The sequence below is a fragment of the Garra rufa genome, chromosome 13, assembly GCF_049309525.1.
Source record: "Garra rufa chromosome 13, GarRuf1.0, whole genome shotgun sequence".
Classification (NCBI taxonomy): Eukaryota; Metazoa; Chordata; class Actinopteri; order Cypriniformes; family Cyprinidae; genus Garra; species Garra rufa.
The window spans coordinates 29,441,062-29,457,180 of NC_133373.1; the positions used below are offsets into that span (position 1 = coordinate 29,441,062).

At 36.7% G+C, this 16,119-nt stretch overlaps 1 protein-coding gene across 1 annotated transcript in view; it reads right to left on the reverse strand.

The window, feature by feature from the left end:
- The window catches only part of nbas (NBAS subunit of NRZ tethering complex), a 246,002-nt gene that overhangs the window by 98,698 nt on the left and 131,185 nt on the right, over positions 1-16,119 (reverse strand). Inside the window, exons 36-38 of the mRNA XM_073852757.1 lie at positions 14,439-14,671; positions 10,596-10,706; positions 3,228-3,481 (exon numbers count right to left, since the gene is read on the reverse strand). Of these exons, the coding sequence (XP_073708858.1) occupies positions 3,228-3,481; positions 10,596-10,706; positions 14,439-14,671 (598 nt within the window). The remainder of the gene's footprint in view (positions 1-3,227; positions 3,482-10,595; positions 10,707-14,438; positions 14,672-16,119) is intronic.

Below are 16,119 nucleotides of genomic sequence, written 5' to 3' on the forward strand. Positions count from 1 at the left end.
CTATTAACTGCATTCCAGTAAAAATCTCAGCCATGTAGCTTAATCAAAGCTTTAATGGCATGTCAGCATTTATCATTTCGATTCTGAATGTTAAAAGAGATCGAAATGATAGGAAAATTAACGAATATAAACGAATAATGTCCGAAGAAGATGTCCTCTCCAGGTCACCGTACAAACGAGTCATTCGGGCTTAGAGCGATGTTTGCTGCCGCTTCAGTTCAGTGCTTTACATGACTGCCCCCTACTGATCATGTCTTTCCTATGTCATTGTATTTTCCGTGTTCCCTTGGAATACACCGGCGTCACGCGAGACCACTTTACTTCCCGCGCGCATTTTAAATGGCCAGATCTGTATAGATACAAACCTTAAAGGGTTAGTTTACCCCAAAATAAAAATTTGTCCATTATTTACTCACCCCCCAGGAATCCTAGGTGTATATGACTACCTTCTTTCACACAAATCCAATTAGAGTTATATAAAAAATTATCCTGGTATTTCCAAGCTTTAGAATTGCATGAGAGGGTGTTTCTCTTCATCAGTCCAAAGCAAGTCCAATAAAGTGCATCCATCCATAATAAAAAAGTGCGCCAACCAGTCGAAAGTGACGAACGCGCACGAGAGAAAAAAACAAAACAACGGTCACGAATTAGATGTACAAAACGAGGATGTGTTAAGAAAAATGTCAGAGGATTATAAGCCAAGAGGAGACTGGTTTTCCTTTGCTAAAGTAAGGAAACTTTGCTTCCTTTGCCCCTTAAACAAATATTTGTTTGTGCGAGACTCACTGACTTGCACAAACTAGATTAAAGTGATTATTACATTTTAAATATGGATATTTCTCTTACAAAAATGCATCGATTCGCTACAGGAGGCCTTTATTTACCCCCCAGAGCCTTGGGAGGCACTTTCTATTATGGATAGATGAACTTGTTTTGGACTGGTGAGGAGAAACACACACCCATGCAATTCTAAAGCTTGGAAACGCCAGGATAAATTTTAATATAACTCTAATTAGATTCTTCTGAAAGAAGTAAGTCATATACAACTAGGATGCCCGGAGAGTGAGAAAATAATGGGCTAATTTTCATTTTTGGGTGAACTAACCCTTTTAAAGTCTATAAAATAAGGCAGTTCACTGAATATGATGACCTTTCGTGACCATGTTGTCACCATATATGGGGCAAGTAGTCACTGTGAAATATAACACCACTCTCTCCATCTCTACTAATCCAAAATATGAGACATTTATTACAGTTTAAGCTTTTATGTGGTTTCTATTTGTGTCAATCAATGTGAATAGGTGTAGACTTGGCATGCCTCCAGGATACATCGAGTCAGACAGACAACATTACACTGACACACAAGGCCTCTTCAGGACATTAAATATTGAAACACCTGCCTCTGAGAATGGGCCCATCTCACGACAGGGGCCAGAAGGGCATTCAACACACACATCCACTCTAACAGACAGAGATGTGGAAAAAAAAAGGTGCTATCTCTCTCCCTTGGGTTATGGCAGATGCTACAGTCTTTTCAGGACTGTGTCTGGGAGCATGTATGCGACAGAGTGTGTTTTCGGTACCTACTAAGTGTGAGTGTTTAAAAGGGAAGGTATCGGTTGAGACAGGAGAGAGTGTGGTGTGAAAACTCTCAGGCGAACTCCCTCCTGTCCTCTGAAATCGCTCACTGTGAGACTATCAAGTTTAAAAATGTCATGTAAATGAAAAGACGTCATTAGTTTTAGCTCTTTTCTGCACTACAGTGAAGTCAGTCTTATGGTTGTGAATTTGGGCAAAAAAATCCACATGACTACACAACTCTTATGTAGTTACGAATTCCATTAATAAATGCATTACATGCAGTGCCCCAATCCTGAAGAGAGAGAAAGAGAGGTAGCTAATGAACTCATTCAAACCTCACTCCATGTCTCGTGTGCTTCACAATAATCTTTCTTTTCTTATCAGAAAAGAACAAAAACGTATTGTATGCGGGCTAATTAACATTCCTCTATTACTTTCATTGGCACCCTCACAGCTCAGCGACCCATTTCCTGTTGTCTCAGCTGGAGAGAGATGTGTCATTACATGGGAAATTTCTGGTTATGGTGTTGATTGACATGCTTGCGAGCAGGAGCTGATTTACCGCTTCATTTGTGTTACCAGGTCGGCTAGGTATCGATTGAATCCTCTTTTCTTTACAACGATTTTACAGTCATTTCACTGCCTGCTGCAACCAACGTTTTTGCAACACAGGCTTTGTTTAGAGTGTAAAAAAACTGGTTTGGCTTTCAAATCTGATCTTTAAAGAATTAGTTCACTTCCAGAATAAAAATTTCCTGATAAGTTCCTAACCCAAATTCCTTCCAAGATATTCATGTCTTTCTTTCTTCAGTTTAAAAGAAATTAAGGTTTTTGAGGAAAACATTCAAGGATTTTTTTCTCCATATAGTGGACTTCAATGGGGATCAACTTGAAGGTCCAAACTGCAGTTTCAATGCAGCTTCAAAGGACTTTACACGATCCAGCTGAGGATCTTATGTAGCGAAATGATCAGTCATTTGTAAAAAAAAAAAAAAAAAAAAAAAAAAGTGCAAGTATATCAATTTTACTTTTTATTTTAATAAAATGGCCAATAGTTTTGCTAGATAAGACCCTTGTTTCTACACAATCTAGCTGGGATTGTGTAGAACTGCATTGAAACTGCAATTTGGACCTTCAATTGGTTCCCATTGAAGTCTACTATACACTCTTGAAAATAAAGGTTCTTTATTGGCATTGATGGTTTCACAAAGAACTTTGAACATCCATGGAACCTTCCAAATGCAGAAAAGGTTCTTTGCAGATTTTTTAAATGTCCTTCAAAATAGTTCTTTTAAGAACTCTTCACTGAAAGGTGCTTTGTGGAACCAAAAATGGTTCTTCTATGGCCTCACTGCAAAAACACCCTTTTGGAACCTTTATTTTTAAGCGTGTATGGAGAAATATCATGGAATGTTTTCCTTAAAAACCTTAATTTCTTTTCGAATCAAGAAAGAAAGACATGAACATCTTGGATGGCATGGAAGGAAGGAACTAATGGAAGGAAGGAAGATGAGGAGATACCCCTGACACTGTAAGCGCTTTGAGTGTCTAGAAAAGCGCTATATAAATGTAACTAATTATTATTAAATTATTAATTATTAAGTGATGAAATCTGATCTGTTTGTTTAACTTTTCCCGTTACTCACCGACAGCGACGGCTTTAAGCTTCTTGAGAAGTTTGAGATGCGTGTCAGGCTTCATAGCAGATTGAGGGAAGTAGTTTGCGCAGCTGCAGTTCTCTAAAAGAGTGAAGTAGAAGAGAAGTCGGAGCTGGTCGGATCCGGCTATGCTGGGGTACACATATTTAGTCATGTGTGTGTAGAATGACTCGGGGTTGGTTTTGAGAGTCTCAAACAGTCCCAGAGCCTCTGTCCTGTCCTCAATGTCTTTGGTGGAAAGCCTGAAGGAAGAGAGAAGGTGAGGGAAAAGAGACAATGAGCAGTCGTAACCAAGGAGCAGTGATCGCTCAACCTTTGCAAATTGCTTGTAGAGAATCAATTAAGGCAATGCACAGGCATTTCCCCCCCCAATTGTCCCCCGAACCAGATGAGGTACATTAAGGTCGTTGTTAATATGCTGTGATGGCCCACTCGTGCTGGAGAATTGATTTTGTTTAATCTACAAGAACTTCGTCAAACTACTTAAAGTCCATTAAACTTTATTCACTGTGGTTTGACCACTTCCAGGACCAAAAAAATAATCATTTTCAAGGAGTGAATTATAGCTTATGGCAAGCGTTTACTGACCCACCATAAATCTGATGTCGGGTTTGGATTCTATGGGTGTCATGTTTTATGTTAGCGCTGCTCTGATTTCCATAATTTATCTCTACGGTGACTTCATAAGCAGGCGTGCCGACTGGCCCTCCACCTCGCTCTAATTGAATGGCTTTTCAGTAAAGATAAACAGCTTTACTGCACCACAGAAATATCCCATAGCAATTCTGATGCATGGAAATGTTTTATAGAGTTGGGTTATCAATAAATTACTATGCGAACCTTCAATGACTGCCAAGTCCATTTATCCAGCAGGTCTGCTGATGCTGTACGTGAGGGTGTATCGTGTGAGAGGGAAGGGGTTGGAGAACAGAGTCGTAGACAGAAAGAGAGGGAAAAGACATAAAAAGCATGCTGACTTGCAAACAGGTCTGGAAATAAAAGATGGAGTCAGATAAGTGGGTTGCGCAGACCTCCATAGGGGCAGAAAAAGGCCACTTAAAAAAATTCCAATGTTGTGAAAAGCCTTTGCTTCAGAATTTTCAGAGTTTGCACATTTTCAATATTGTTTTTGGCATTTTTTGATTGTTTTACAAATGTGCTCAAAAGTCTACAAATGAAGCAGTTCTGCAAAAAAGAGAAAATATACATAGCTACAGTATTTGGCTGCTGTTATTGCTGCTCATTGCTTTCTTTAATAGATACATGAAACATGTAAATGTAAAAATGTATTCAATGTAAATCTGTTTTTAGTTCTCTTTTATGCATTCGTAAGCTCTTGTTGAGGTTCTAATTACATTCAGAGTAAAAATATGCAAACTACACAGGGGAAACATATCACACTCTCTTTCTCATTATGTTCTATAGAATATTAGAAGTTTAAATCCAGTGTTTAATGAAATTACATTTTAAAAATATGCTTAAACACTTAAAGGGTTAGTTCACCCAAAAATGAAAATTCTGTCACTAATTACTCACTCTCATGTCGTTCCAAACCCAAAAGACCTTCGTTCATCCTCGGAACACAAATTAAGATATTTTTGATTCTTTTTTTGATTCAGTTGTGTCTATGCAGGGTCAAAAAGCTCTCAGATTTCATTAAAAATATCTTTTGTGTTCCAAAGATGAACGAAGGTCTAACATCTTTAGAAACAATGTAAGGGTGAGTAATTAATGACAAAATTTTCATTTTTGGGTGAACTATCCCTTTAATATGTATGTGACCCTCCACCAAAAAACCACTCTTAAGTTGCATGGTTATATTCGTAGCAATAGTCAAAAATACATTGTATGGGTCATAATTATTATTTTCTTTTATGCCGAAAATCTTCAGGATATTAAGTAAAGATCATGTTCTATGAAGGTATTTTGTACATATCCTACTGTAAAAATATCAAAACTTGGTTTAGAAATATGCATTGCTAATAACTTAATTTGGACAACTTTACAGGTTATTTTCTCAATATTTTGATTTTTTTGCACCCTCAGATTCCAGATTTTCAAATAGTTGTATCTTGGCCAATATTGTCCTGTCCTAACAAACCATACATCAATGGAAAGCTTATTTACTCAGCTTTCAGAAGATGTATAAATCTCAATTTAAAAAAAATTGACACTTATGACTGGTTTTGTGGTCCAGGGTCACATATTTGTTAAATGACTAGAAGGGCACTTTTAGATGACAAAACAAACAGGTTTGAGCCCCTGCAGCGTCCCTCAGTGTGCCATTGTGCGATAAACAACGTACAGTAACGTCTTCAGGTCTCAACATTTGTGTAGGTAAACACTGTTCCTGCATGTTCTTATTGTGTTACAGCTAATCATATTCAGTGTTAATGCAACAAAATGAGCGAGCTGCAGGGTGCATGTGGCCATTTGGACAGAGCCCAACACCTATCCATTGTCTACAGAGCGTAACCCCTATGGACCTTAACTCATGTTTAATGGATATGACTATACTGGCTGGACGCACGATGTCCTGGGGCCAGAAAGAAAGACAGAAAGAGCAATGCAGAAAGAGGAATGCAAGACAAGCTGGAAAACAACAACAGGCCAGAACAAAGTGAGGAAAAGAGAAAGAAGATAGCAGAGACAAAACAGGTAGGACAGAAATTACAGGAAGGAAATGCGGCAGGGGAGAGATAAAGAGAGGGAAAGAGGAGCCTCTGACTGCAGTCTGCTTATTAACACAGAATAACTGCTTTTAACAGGATCAATACTTCACTAAACACAGCAGCCATTAATCCTGTCTCCTGCTGCAATTACAAACCCAAGAACGGATAAAGGGTGTGTGTGTGAGACAGAGGCAGAGACTGAATTCAAACTGAATTCTTTGTTCAAGGGCAGACTAAGGCACTATCACCCTCTTCAAAATATACGTTAGTATGTAACGAACAGTTCAGTTCTCTAATTTGATTAGCATTGTGGCGTTCCAAGGGTGCGGACAGAGTCCAACAGCATTGGGAAAATCCAAAATAGAGAATGTGAGCAGTGCAGAGCAACATTGAGTGAAATTGGAATGAAAAACCTGGAGCAGATACATGACTGAATTATTTTAACAGGAAGCGGTAGTTGCTGTTTCTCCACTCCACTTTACCATTTCCATTTTACTATATTTTGTCAAGCAGTGTTTATATAGACAGCAAAAATTAATGCTGTGGGTTCTATTGGAACCATTTTTGCTGAAGGAGAAAAAGAAAAGTGTACTGGAGATACACCAAAAATATAAATTACCCCATGATTTACTCACCCTCAAGCCATCCTAGGTGTATATGACTTTCTTCTTTCAGACGAATACAATTGGAGTTATATTAACAAACATCCAGGCTCTTCTAAGCTTTGTAATGGCAGTGAATGGTGGTCGAGATTTTGAAGTCCAAAAAATGCGTCTATCCATCATGTTCCACATGGCTCCGAGGGGTTACATAAAGGATTTCTGAAGCATCCACTCGCCACTCTCTCATAAACTTGGATATGCATACGCAATTACGGTTTATAAAGTTTTAAATATGAATGTTTTTATTACAGAAACACACTGCTTTGCTTCAGAAGGCCTTTATTAGCCCCTTGAACTGTGTACTTTTTATGATGGATGCACTTTTTTAGGCTTCAAAATCTTAACCACCATTATAAAGCTGGGAAGAACCAGGATTTTTTTTTTTTATATAACTCAGACTGCAGTCATATACACTTAGGATGGCTTGAGGGTGAGTAAATCATGGGGTAATTTTCATTTTTGGGTGAACTATCTCTTTAGTTAATCAAATTTAGTCTGAAATGTGACTTGAAAAGTTACTTTATACAGGACAAATTAATCTAGATTAATTCCAAGATTTAATCTAGATTAATCTAGATTAAAAAAATTAATCTATGCCCACCCCTAATTTGAACCCTTTCTAACAATGACTGTATGACTTTCGAGATCCATCTTTTCACACTGAGGGCAACTGAGGGACTCATATGCAACTATTACAGAAGGTTCAAACTCTCACTAATGCTTCAGGATGAAAAACCAGGCATTAAGACCTGGGAGGTGAACATTTTTGAATTTGAAGATCAGGGTAAATTTTACTTATTTTGTCTTCTGGTAAACATGTAACTATCTTCTTTAGCTTCTGAAGGGCAGTACTAAATGAAAAAAATATGATATTTGAGCAAAATAAGAAAAATGTACACATCTCCATTCTGTTCAAAAGTTTTCACCCCTTGGCTCCTATTGCATAATTTTTCCTTCTGAAGCATCAGTGAACCTTCTGTAAGAGTTGCATGTGATACCCTTAGTTGTCCTCAGTGTGAAAAGATGGATCTCAAAATCATACAGTCATTGTTGGAAATTCAACTATTATTTTCTCTTGTGGACTATATGTAAATATCTTTTATGTTAAATATCTTATTCAGGTCAGTACAAAATAAACAATAACATGCATTTTGCATGATCCCACCTATTTTGGTCAAATAATTAACGTTTTGCAGACTCTTAAAGGGGGGTGCAAACTTTTGACATCAACTGTAATAACTTCATGTTTATAGAATTGTTGTAAAAGCAATACACTACAATTATGATGTTGGTCTAAATATTACTACCAGACCTCACATTACATAGTTACACATCATAGTTTCAGCTTTAAGGTAAATGCCAGAAATTACATACAGGATACAACTAGGCTAGGCATCCAGCTCTGTTGTACCCCATCTCTGGTTGAAAATTAGTACAAACCTCCGCTTAATGAATAAAATGAAAAAGAAAGCAAAAAAGGCCATTTGATGCCAACAAAATGTCTATCCAATTTGAAATGGCAATTAGAATCTGGCTCAAAATGCATTCGGCTATAGTAGCTAATGCATTATATGGCAGTCAGTGTGAGGCCTTCTACTGAATCATGAATTTGAAAATTAAAATAAAAAGCCTTCTGAAGCCATTCATGCAGTATCCTCAGGGTACATGGTGCACCTAACAAAGCATGCTGGGCAGAATAAGGTCAAAACCCTACAGTATATTAATCTGCATTGAAAAAGGAACCAATGGAAATACCTAAAACAGAGTCACCACTATATTCAAGCTCTCAAAAACCATTAAATTAATTCTGAAAAGAGCCCATTCATTCAGCATGAATATTCATTCAAAGCATGAATATGTCTGAAATGACTAACAAGAATCTGACTAAATGATTAAAACAACACTACGGAAATTGCAATGCCCTAAACAGCCCCAAACAGAATATAGTACTGCACAAAAGTTTTAGGCCACTAGTATTTTCACCAACTAAAATGGTTTAAGTCAGTTATTTCTATATTTTGCTGCAGTGTGTCAGTAGAAAATATGAGTTTACATTTCCAAACATTCATTTTGCCATTAATTGTAATAATCCAGTGAGATTTGAAGGAGTCTGGAATGACATGGAAGAAACAGAGCAAACTGAGACAGACTAAATCCAGAAGAACTGTGGCAACGTCTCCAAGATGCTCCAATGGCAATAATATTGTTTGAAAATGTAAACTGATATTTCCCACCGACACACTACAGCAAAAGATAGAAATAACTGACTTAAAACCCTTTTTTGTTGGTGAAAATACTAGTGGCCTAAAACCTTTGCGCAGTACTGTATATGACAAAAGAGTACCTGAGAAAAACATGACTTGGTGCAGACTGAACAATCAGGCCGGCATCAAAGGAAAATGGATATAGACAAAGAAGCTGAAAGAAAGAGCAAGAACATTTTGGGCTGACCACCTGTCCTGCGGAGGATTTGGGAAAACTATCCCACATTTGAAACAATTTGTCCTGATCTCTAAAAGTTGGAGAACTTTCCATCAAGAAGTCAAGGAACAAACAGAACTCACAGTAAATCCTTTATTTTATAGTGTTTATTTGAACTTCTATTATGGTTAAGTTTGCAAATGCTCTAAAATCTGGCAATACATACCATCTGTCATATTAAAGCACACTGGAATGGAACTTAATTGATTTAAACTAATTGGAGCTGAGTGTAATAGAACCAAATTGAATGTCGAACTTAGAATGTACAGTAGCACAACAGATTGAAACTGAATTGAATGGAACAGATGCAAAGTGTGAAGCAAAGCCTATTCGAGTCATTTCAATCCAAAGCAAAAGCAACCATTTTTAAACTTGTTTAAAGCTCACATATGACACAAGAGTTTAATTATTTTACATCGCAAGTGACTATGTATCAATAAATCTACCCAAAAATGAGGAAGATGCTTAGGAGACCAAATTACCACTTGTAATAAAATAAATCTAAGCATTTGCACAACTCTGCTGTGCCTTGTGACATAATAAACAAAATAAACCACCAGGAAAACAAAACAAAGAACTGGCCCTTTTTCAAAGCCTTTGAAATTGCATTATATAACCACATCATATGCAAATCATGTAAACTGAATAAATAGCATAAACGATGCAAAAGACGTGTTTACAAGTCCTCATCAGTCAGAAAAGCCTATTTGCTGACAAATTAGCAAACAGAAACTGCACTACAATAAAACTTTTGAGTAATTGCCAAAGTTGCTCAAACGCCCTCTGGTGCCATTCTCCTTTGATAACATCTTTGATGGGGGGGGGGGGTTAGAGATTTCATGTTCTAGACAAAGCTACAGAAAATTCAAACCAACAAAATAAAACAGAAGCCTTGGGGATGCTAATGAGCATGCAAGGACTCTCACAAGCGAAACAAAAAAATGGAAAAAAGAAAAAAAAAACATCACATTCACAGTAAATCAGTTTCACCCAAGCAATCTGTACTAAATAAGCGAAGTCAAATGAGTGCATGTTTATGTAGAGGGAAGGAGAGAGAGAGAGATTCAGGGTGATTAAACTCGGTGAGAGATGGAGAGGGAGTTGATTAGACCAGGCTTTGAACAATGATTCAGCGACAAATTTACCGTGCAGGGAGCTCAGAGAGGTGGCACGTTGTTTGTGTGTGGATTTTCAAAGCCTTATCAAACTGACTGCAAAACTATTTCAAAAAAACAAAGAGCTTTCTAGCCTCTGCTACTAAACTGTAGGTCTGGCAAATCTCACAAACCGATCGCCTGGAAGCCAGTCTCTGCAATCGATCCGTGCAATCTTCTATTTGCTTCTCTAAAGCGTAGGGGTCGCAAGGTTCTGACCTGCTGAGGGCCCTCGCATCGAGGAAATAAAAACTGTTACTTGTGGAAGACATTGCTTGTAACTGAGGTTTTGAAGGCTCAATCCTCTAAAAAAAAAGTGTGTAGTAAATCTTAAGTGTGAGTGCTGCTAAAGCCTGCTGTGTGTGTGCGAAAGTACAAGTGTCTTACCCGCTATCAGTGAACAGAAACTCAAGGTGCGTCATGTGCACTTCCCAGAGAGGGATGCTGTACCGCTGAGCCAAAGAACGAGAGATTCCATACACGCTCTCATCCAGTGTCCTAGATAAACAGAAAGAACAGAAGAAATGAGAAAATGATAGAACACTAGATAGATAGAATGCTAGATCGCTAGATAGATAGAACGCTAGATAGATAGAACGCTAGATCGCTAGACAGATAGAACGCTAGATGGATATATAGAACGAACACTAAACAGATAGAATGCTACTGTAGATAGAATGAACGCTAGATAGAACGAACGCTAGGTAGATGTATAGAACTCTACATTGATAGATAGAACGAACGAACGCTAGATAGAATGAACGCTAGATAGATAGACAGAATGAACGCTAAATAGATATATAGAACAAACTCTAGATTGATAGAATGAACGAACGCTAGATAGAACGAATGCTAGATAGAATGAACGCTAGATAGATATATAGAACGAACACTAGATAGAATGAACTCTAGATAGATATATAGAACGAACACTAGATAGAACGAACTCTACATTGATAGAACAAACAAACGCTAGATAGAAGGAACGCTAGACAGAATGAACGCTAGATAGAATGAACGCTAGATAGATAGACAGAATGAACGCTAAATAGATATATAGAACGAACACTAGATAGAACGAACTCTAGATTGATAGAACAAACGAACGAACGCTACATAGAACAAATGCTAGATAGAACGAACGCTAGATAGATATACAGAACGAACACTAGATAGAACAAACTCTACATTGATAGATAGAACGAACGCTAGACAGAAAGAACGCTAGATAGAACAGACTCTAGATAAAACGAACGCTAGATAAAACAAACGCTACATAGAATGCTAGATAGATAGAATGAACGCTAGATAGATTTATAGAACGAACGCTATATAGAACGGACTCTAGATTGATAGAACAAACGAAGGCTATATAGATAGAACGCTAGATAGATTTATAGAACGAACGCTATATAGAACGGACTCTAGATTGATAGAACAAACGAAGGCTATATAGATAGAACGCTAGATAGAATGAATGCTAGACAGATAGAACGCTACATAGAACAGACTCTAGATTGATAGATAGAACGAACACTAGATAGATAGAACGCTAGATAGAATGAATGCTAGATAGATAGAATGAACGCTAGATAGATAGAACACTAGATAGAACAGACTCTAGATTGATAGATAGAATGAACACTAGATAGAACAGACTATAGATTGATAGATAGAATGAACAAACACTAGACAGATAGAACGCTAGATAGAATGAATGCTAGATAGATAGATGATAGATAGATAGATAGATAGATAGATAGATAGATAGATAGATAGATAGATAGATAGATAGATAGATAGATAGATAGATAGATAGATAGATCACTAGATAGATATAAAGAACACTAGATAGATAAAAGACAGATGGATAAAGAGAATTTCAATTAAATTTTTAATGAAACTTTTTAGAACACTTTAATTAGGTAAGTTCAGTGTCTCAATCATTGCAAATCTTGGCCAAATTGGCAGCCCATCAAAGGCGTAGCATAACTTATTCCTAAAAATCCAGACATGTCTTGCTCTGAGAGAATAATTTGATCCTTTTTCTGGCTGTTCTCGCAAATCAGATCTGCCCTGAGCTGCTGAAACTTCATTCCGCAGTTCCTACAGTTAGTATGGGATGCCACCAAGTCTTGCTAGACCTTAGTCACCCCAGATCTGTGATTCCAGTCTTCTTAAAACTGAGTCTCAGACTCCGTAAAGCCAGAACTCTGGTTTGGATCAAAAGATCAATCCTGAAACATGAGCGTCTATTCCAGAGGCCCGTGGAAAGTCATATTCAAAGGACAGACAGATTAAAAGGTGTAGGATGTGTGTCATTCTCTTTCAACTCTGGCCACATTCACTGTGAATGCCAAGTGTCTGCAAAGTTGTAATCTAGGGAAAAGGTCACTTCACAATTTCCATGCATGTTACATTAGAGATGACAATGCCATAGGGCTGGGTATAGAGTTTGAAACTTTGTAGGCACCGAATGAATTGCCTCAATACCATCAGCGAGCCAATAAACATGCAGCATGTTTGATGTGCCTAAACCAAGTGCTGGTGAGGCATGTTACGTGAATATTTATGCACACTGTCGCATCATACTACATAAGATGGTTTATAAGATTCACACTACGCTTTTACTCACAACCATGGAAACCTTTTTTCTCAGAATTGTGAAATGAAATCAGAATTGTGTAATATAAACTCATAATTGAGAGTTAAGTCAGAATTGTCATATAAACTCGCAATTCTGAGAAATTAAGTCAGAACTGTGTGATATAAACTCATAATTCTAAAAAAATGATGTCAGAATTGTGATATAATCTCATAATTGGGAGTTATAAAATCAGAATTCTGAGAAATAAAGGCAGAATTATGATATAAACAACTGCGTGATATAAACTCACAATTCTGAGAAATAAAGTTGCAATTCTGAGAAATAAAGTCAGAATTCTGAGAAATAAAGTTGAAATTCTGAGAAATTAAGTTGAAATTCTAAGAAATCAAGTCAGAATTGCGAGATATAAAATCACAATTCTGACTTTTCGCAGAATTGTGTGAATTGCGAGTTGTAAAGTCAGAATTCTGAGAAATACAGTCGCAGTTCTGAAAAATAACGTCAGAATTGCAAGATATAAACTCACAATTCAGACTTTTCTCAGAATTGCATGATATAAACACAACTGTGAGTTATAAAGTCAGAATTCTGAGAAATAAAGTTGGAATTGCAAGATAGAAATCACAATTATGACTTTTTTTTAGAATTGTGTGATATAAACTTGCAATTGTGAGTTATAAAGTCAGAATTCTGAGAAATACAGTCGCAGTTCTAAGAAATAAAGTTGTGAGATGTAAATTCACAATTCTGACTTTTGTCTAGTGTGATAAAAACTTGCAATTGCAAGTTATAAAGTCAGAATTCTGAGAAATAAAGTCACAATTTTGAGTTATAAAGTCAGAATTCTGAGAAATAAAGTCACAATTTTGAGTTATAAAGTCAGAATTCTGAGAAAAAAAGTCACAATTTGTAAGAAATAAAGTCAGAATTGCGAGTTTTTATCTGTCAATTGTACCTTTATTTCTCGCAATTGTGAGTTTATATCATGTAATTCTGAGAAAAAGTCAGAATTGTGAGATAAAAAGTCGCAATACACTTTTTTTTTTTCATCCAGTGTCGGAAATAGTTTCCATACAAAAAATGTTTCAGCCATGTAATGTTGCTGAAATATGCTATTTGTAGCCTTTTATATCAAGCTAATCGCTACACCTGCTTAGCATGTGTCATATAAACACTCTGTATTGTTACAAAAATAGGCAGAATCTCATGAAAATCATATCGTAATCATGTGTTTATTGGCTTCATGTTTAATCTGTAGAAATGTTTTCTTAGGTTTTTCGATACGTGTGGAAGTGTATAGAATGTTCATCACCAGAGATCGGGTGGTTATGAACATGCAATATGAGCTTCCTCTGTGTCAGAACAGTAATCACGGAAGAGAAAATACAGGCAGACATGGCTGGGAGCAGCAAATGCTCATCAGTAAATCAACTGGAAATGAATGGAAATGATGATTATTTATAATTATTATAGGTAATGTGTAATATAATCTTGTTAAATTTGGTTGTTAAAATTGGTATTGAAAAGTATCATTCAGGAACCTGTATCGTAACAAGACAAGTAGCTATATAATTTAAGAAGTGTATGTTTTTTGTATTAGTACACAGGCATACAGTACTTACTCAGCCAGGCCCAGAATAGTTTCTTTCTTGTACTGGTTGTCGCTGCTAAATCTCTGGACATCGACTCCACGGCCAAGTCCCCGTAGCACCTGAGCTTGAGTAAAATCTGTCAGTCTCTCACTGTATAGTCTTAATTGACCAATCAGGGCCTGCAGTTCCTCATCGCCCCAATCACATCCAGCGTGGTCTGTTACATGCTTAGTCACAAGACGAATAAGCACTCTAGGATCAGCCTACATGGGAACAAAAATCAAAGAATCAACACTGTTAAAAGAAGCGGAAACTTTGACTGCAACAAAAGTGCTTAACTATGCAAAGTAGAATCCTTTTTGGCACATTCTCTTCATGAAAATAAATTGTACAGTAACAACACAAATTAAACATTCTATTTTTGTGGGTATCAGATTCATAATGGCGTCTCACACTTCTCGACCTGTACAGTATATTGCCTGCATTATTACTGTACACCATTGTAATGTTATGCTAAGTAAGAATTTGAATTCAGTGTAATCTAGTTTGCCATGAGGAGAAATGAGCAGGTTAAGAGCCTTGACAGAAGAACAGAATCTGGAATGATTACTCACTAATCTATATGGAAATTATTATAAGTGTGATAACAGACTGTGATAATGGGAAGCTGTGTGGGATTGTGTATTATTGAACTTTGACCACTGAACAGCACATGTTCTGAGCTGACAATTCGGCTAGTATAAAAAGACAGAAAAAAGACAGTTTAGAGGTAAAGAACAAGCTCTGAGAAAAAAAGAAAACATTAAAAGAAACGGAGCACAACGACAGACAGGCATGTTAAGGAAGATAAAGCACAGAGGAGGATAGAAGGATGAGAGAGAGATAGAAAAGACAGTGGAGCGAGAAAAAGACACAAGGAGTTGTATCTAGGATGAACTAGTTTTGATTTTAAAAACTGTTCATTGTAAACAAAAATACATTATTAAATACAAGGAATGACTTGCAAAGTGACTAGAATATTGGCTGTTTTTTAGTATTTATAAAGCATATATCAATGCCTTATTCTTCATGACCATATTTTAGACCCATTTATCCTACCTCATATCCAAATTTAAAGAGATCGTTTACCCAAAAAAGAAAATTGTCATTAATTACTCACTCTCAAGTCATTCCAAACCTATAATACCTCTGTTCATTTTCAGAACACAAATCCTTCAGGTCCCATAAATCTGTGGAAAAACGATGCATTAAGAGCTGGGGGTGAAAACTTTTGAACAGAATGAAGATGTGTACATTTTTCTTCTTTTATCATAATATCATGTATATATTTTTTATTTTAGTACTGCCCTTCAGAAGCTACAGAGGATACTTACATGTTCCCCAGAAGACAAAATAAGTGAAATAAGTTTTCGGCCCCGGCTTATAATGCATTGTGTTTCCTTCTGGAGCGTCAGTGAGCGTTTGAACTTTCTGTGATAATTGCATATTAGTCCCTCAGTTGTCCTCAGTGTGAAAAGATGGATCTTATAATCACATAGTCATAGTTGGAAAGGGTCTAAATACACAAAAATGCTGAAAAACCAAATAATTTGTGGGACCTGAAGGCTTTTTCTGAAGAACAGTGGACGGTTTAACTGTTCAGGACAAACAAGGAACTCATGAACAACTATCACTAAACAACAACAAAAACAGTTGTGGATCATTCAGGTAA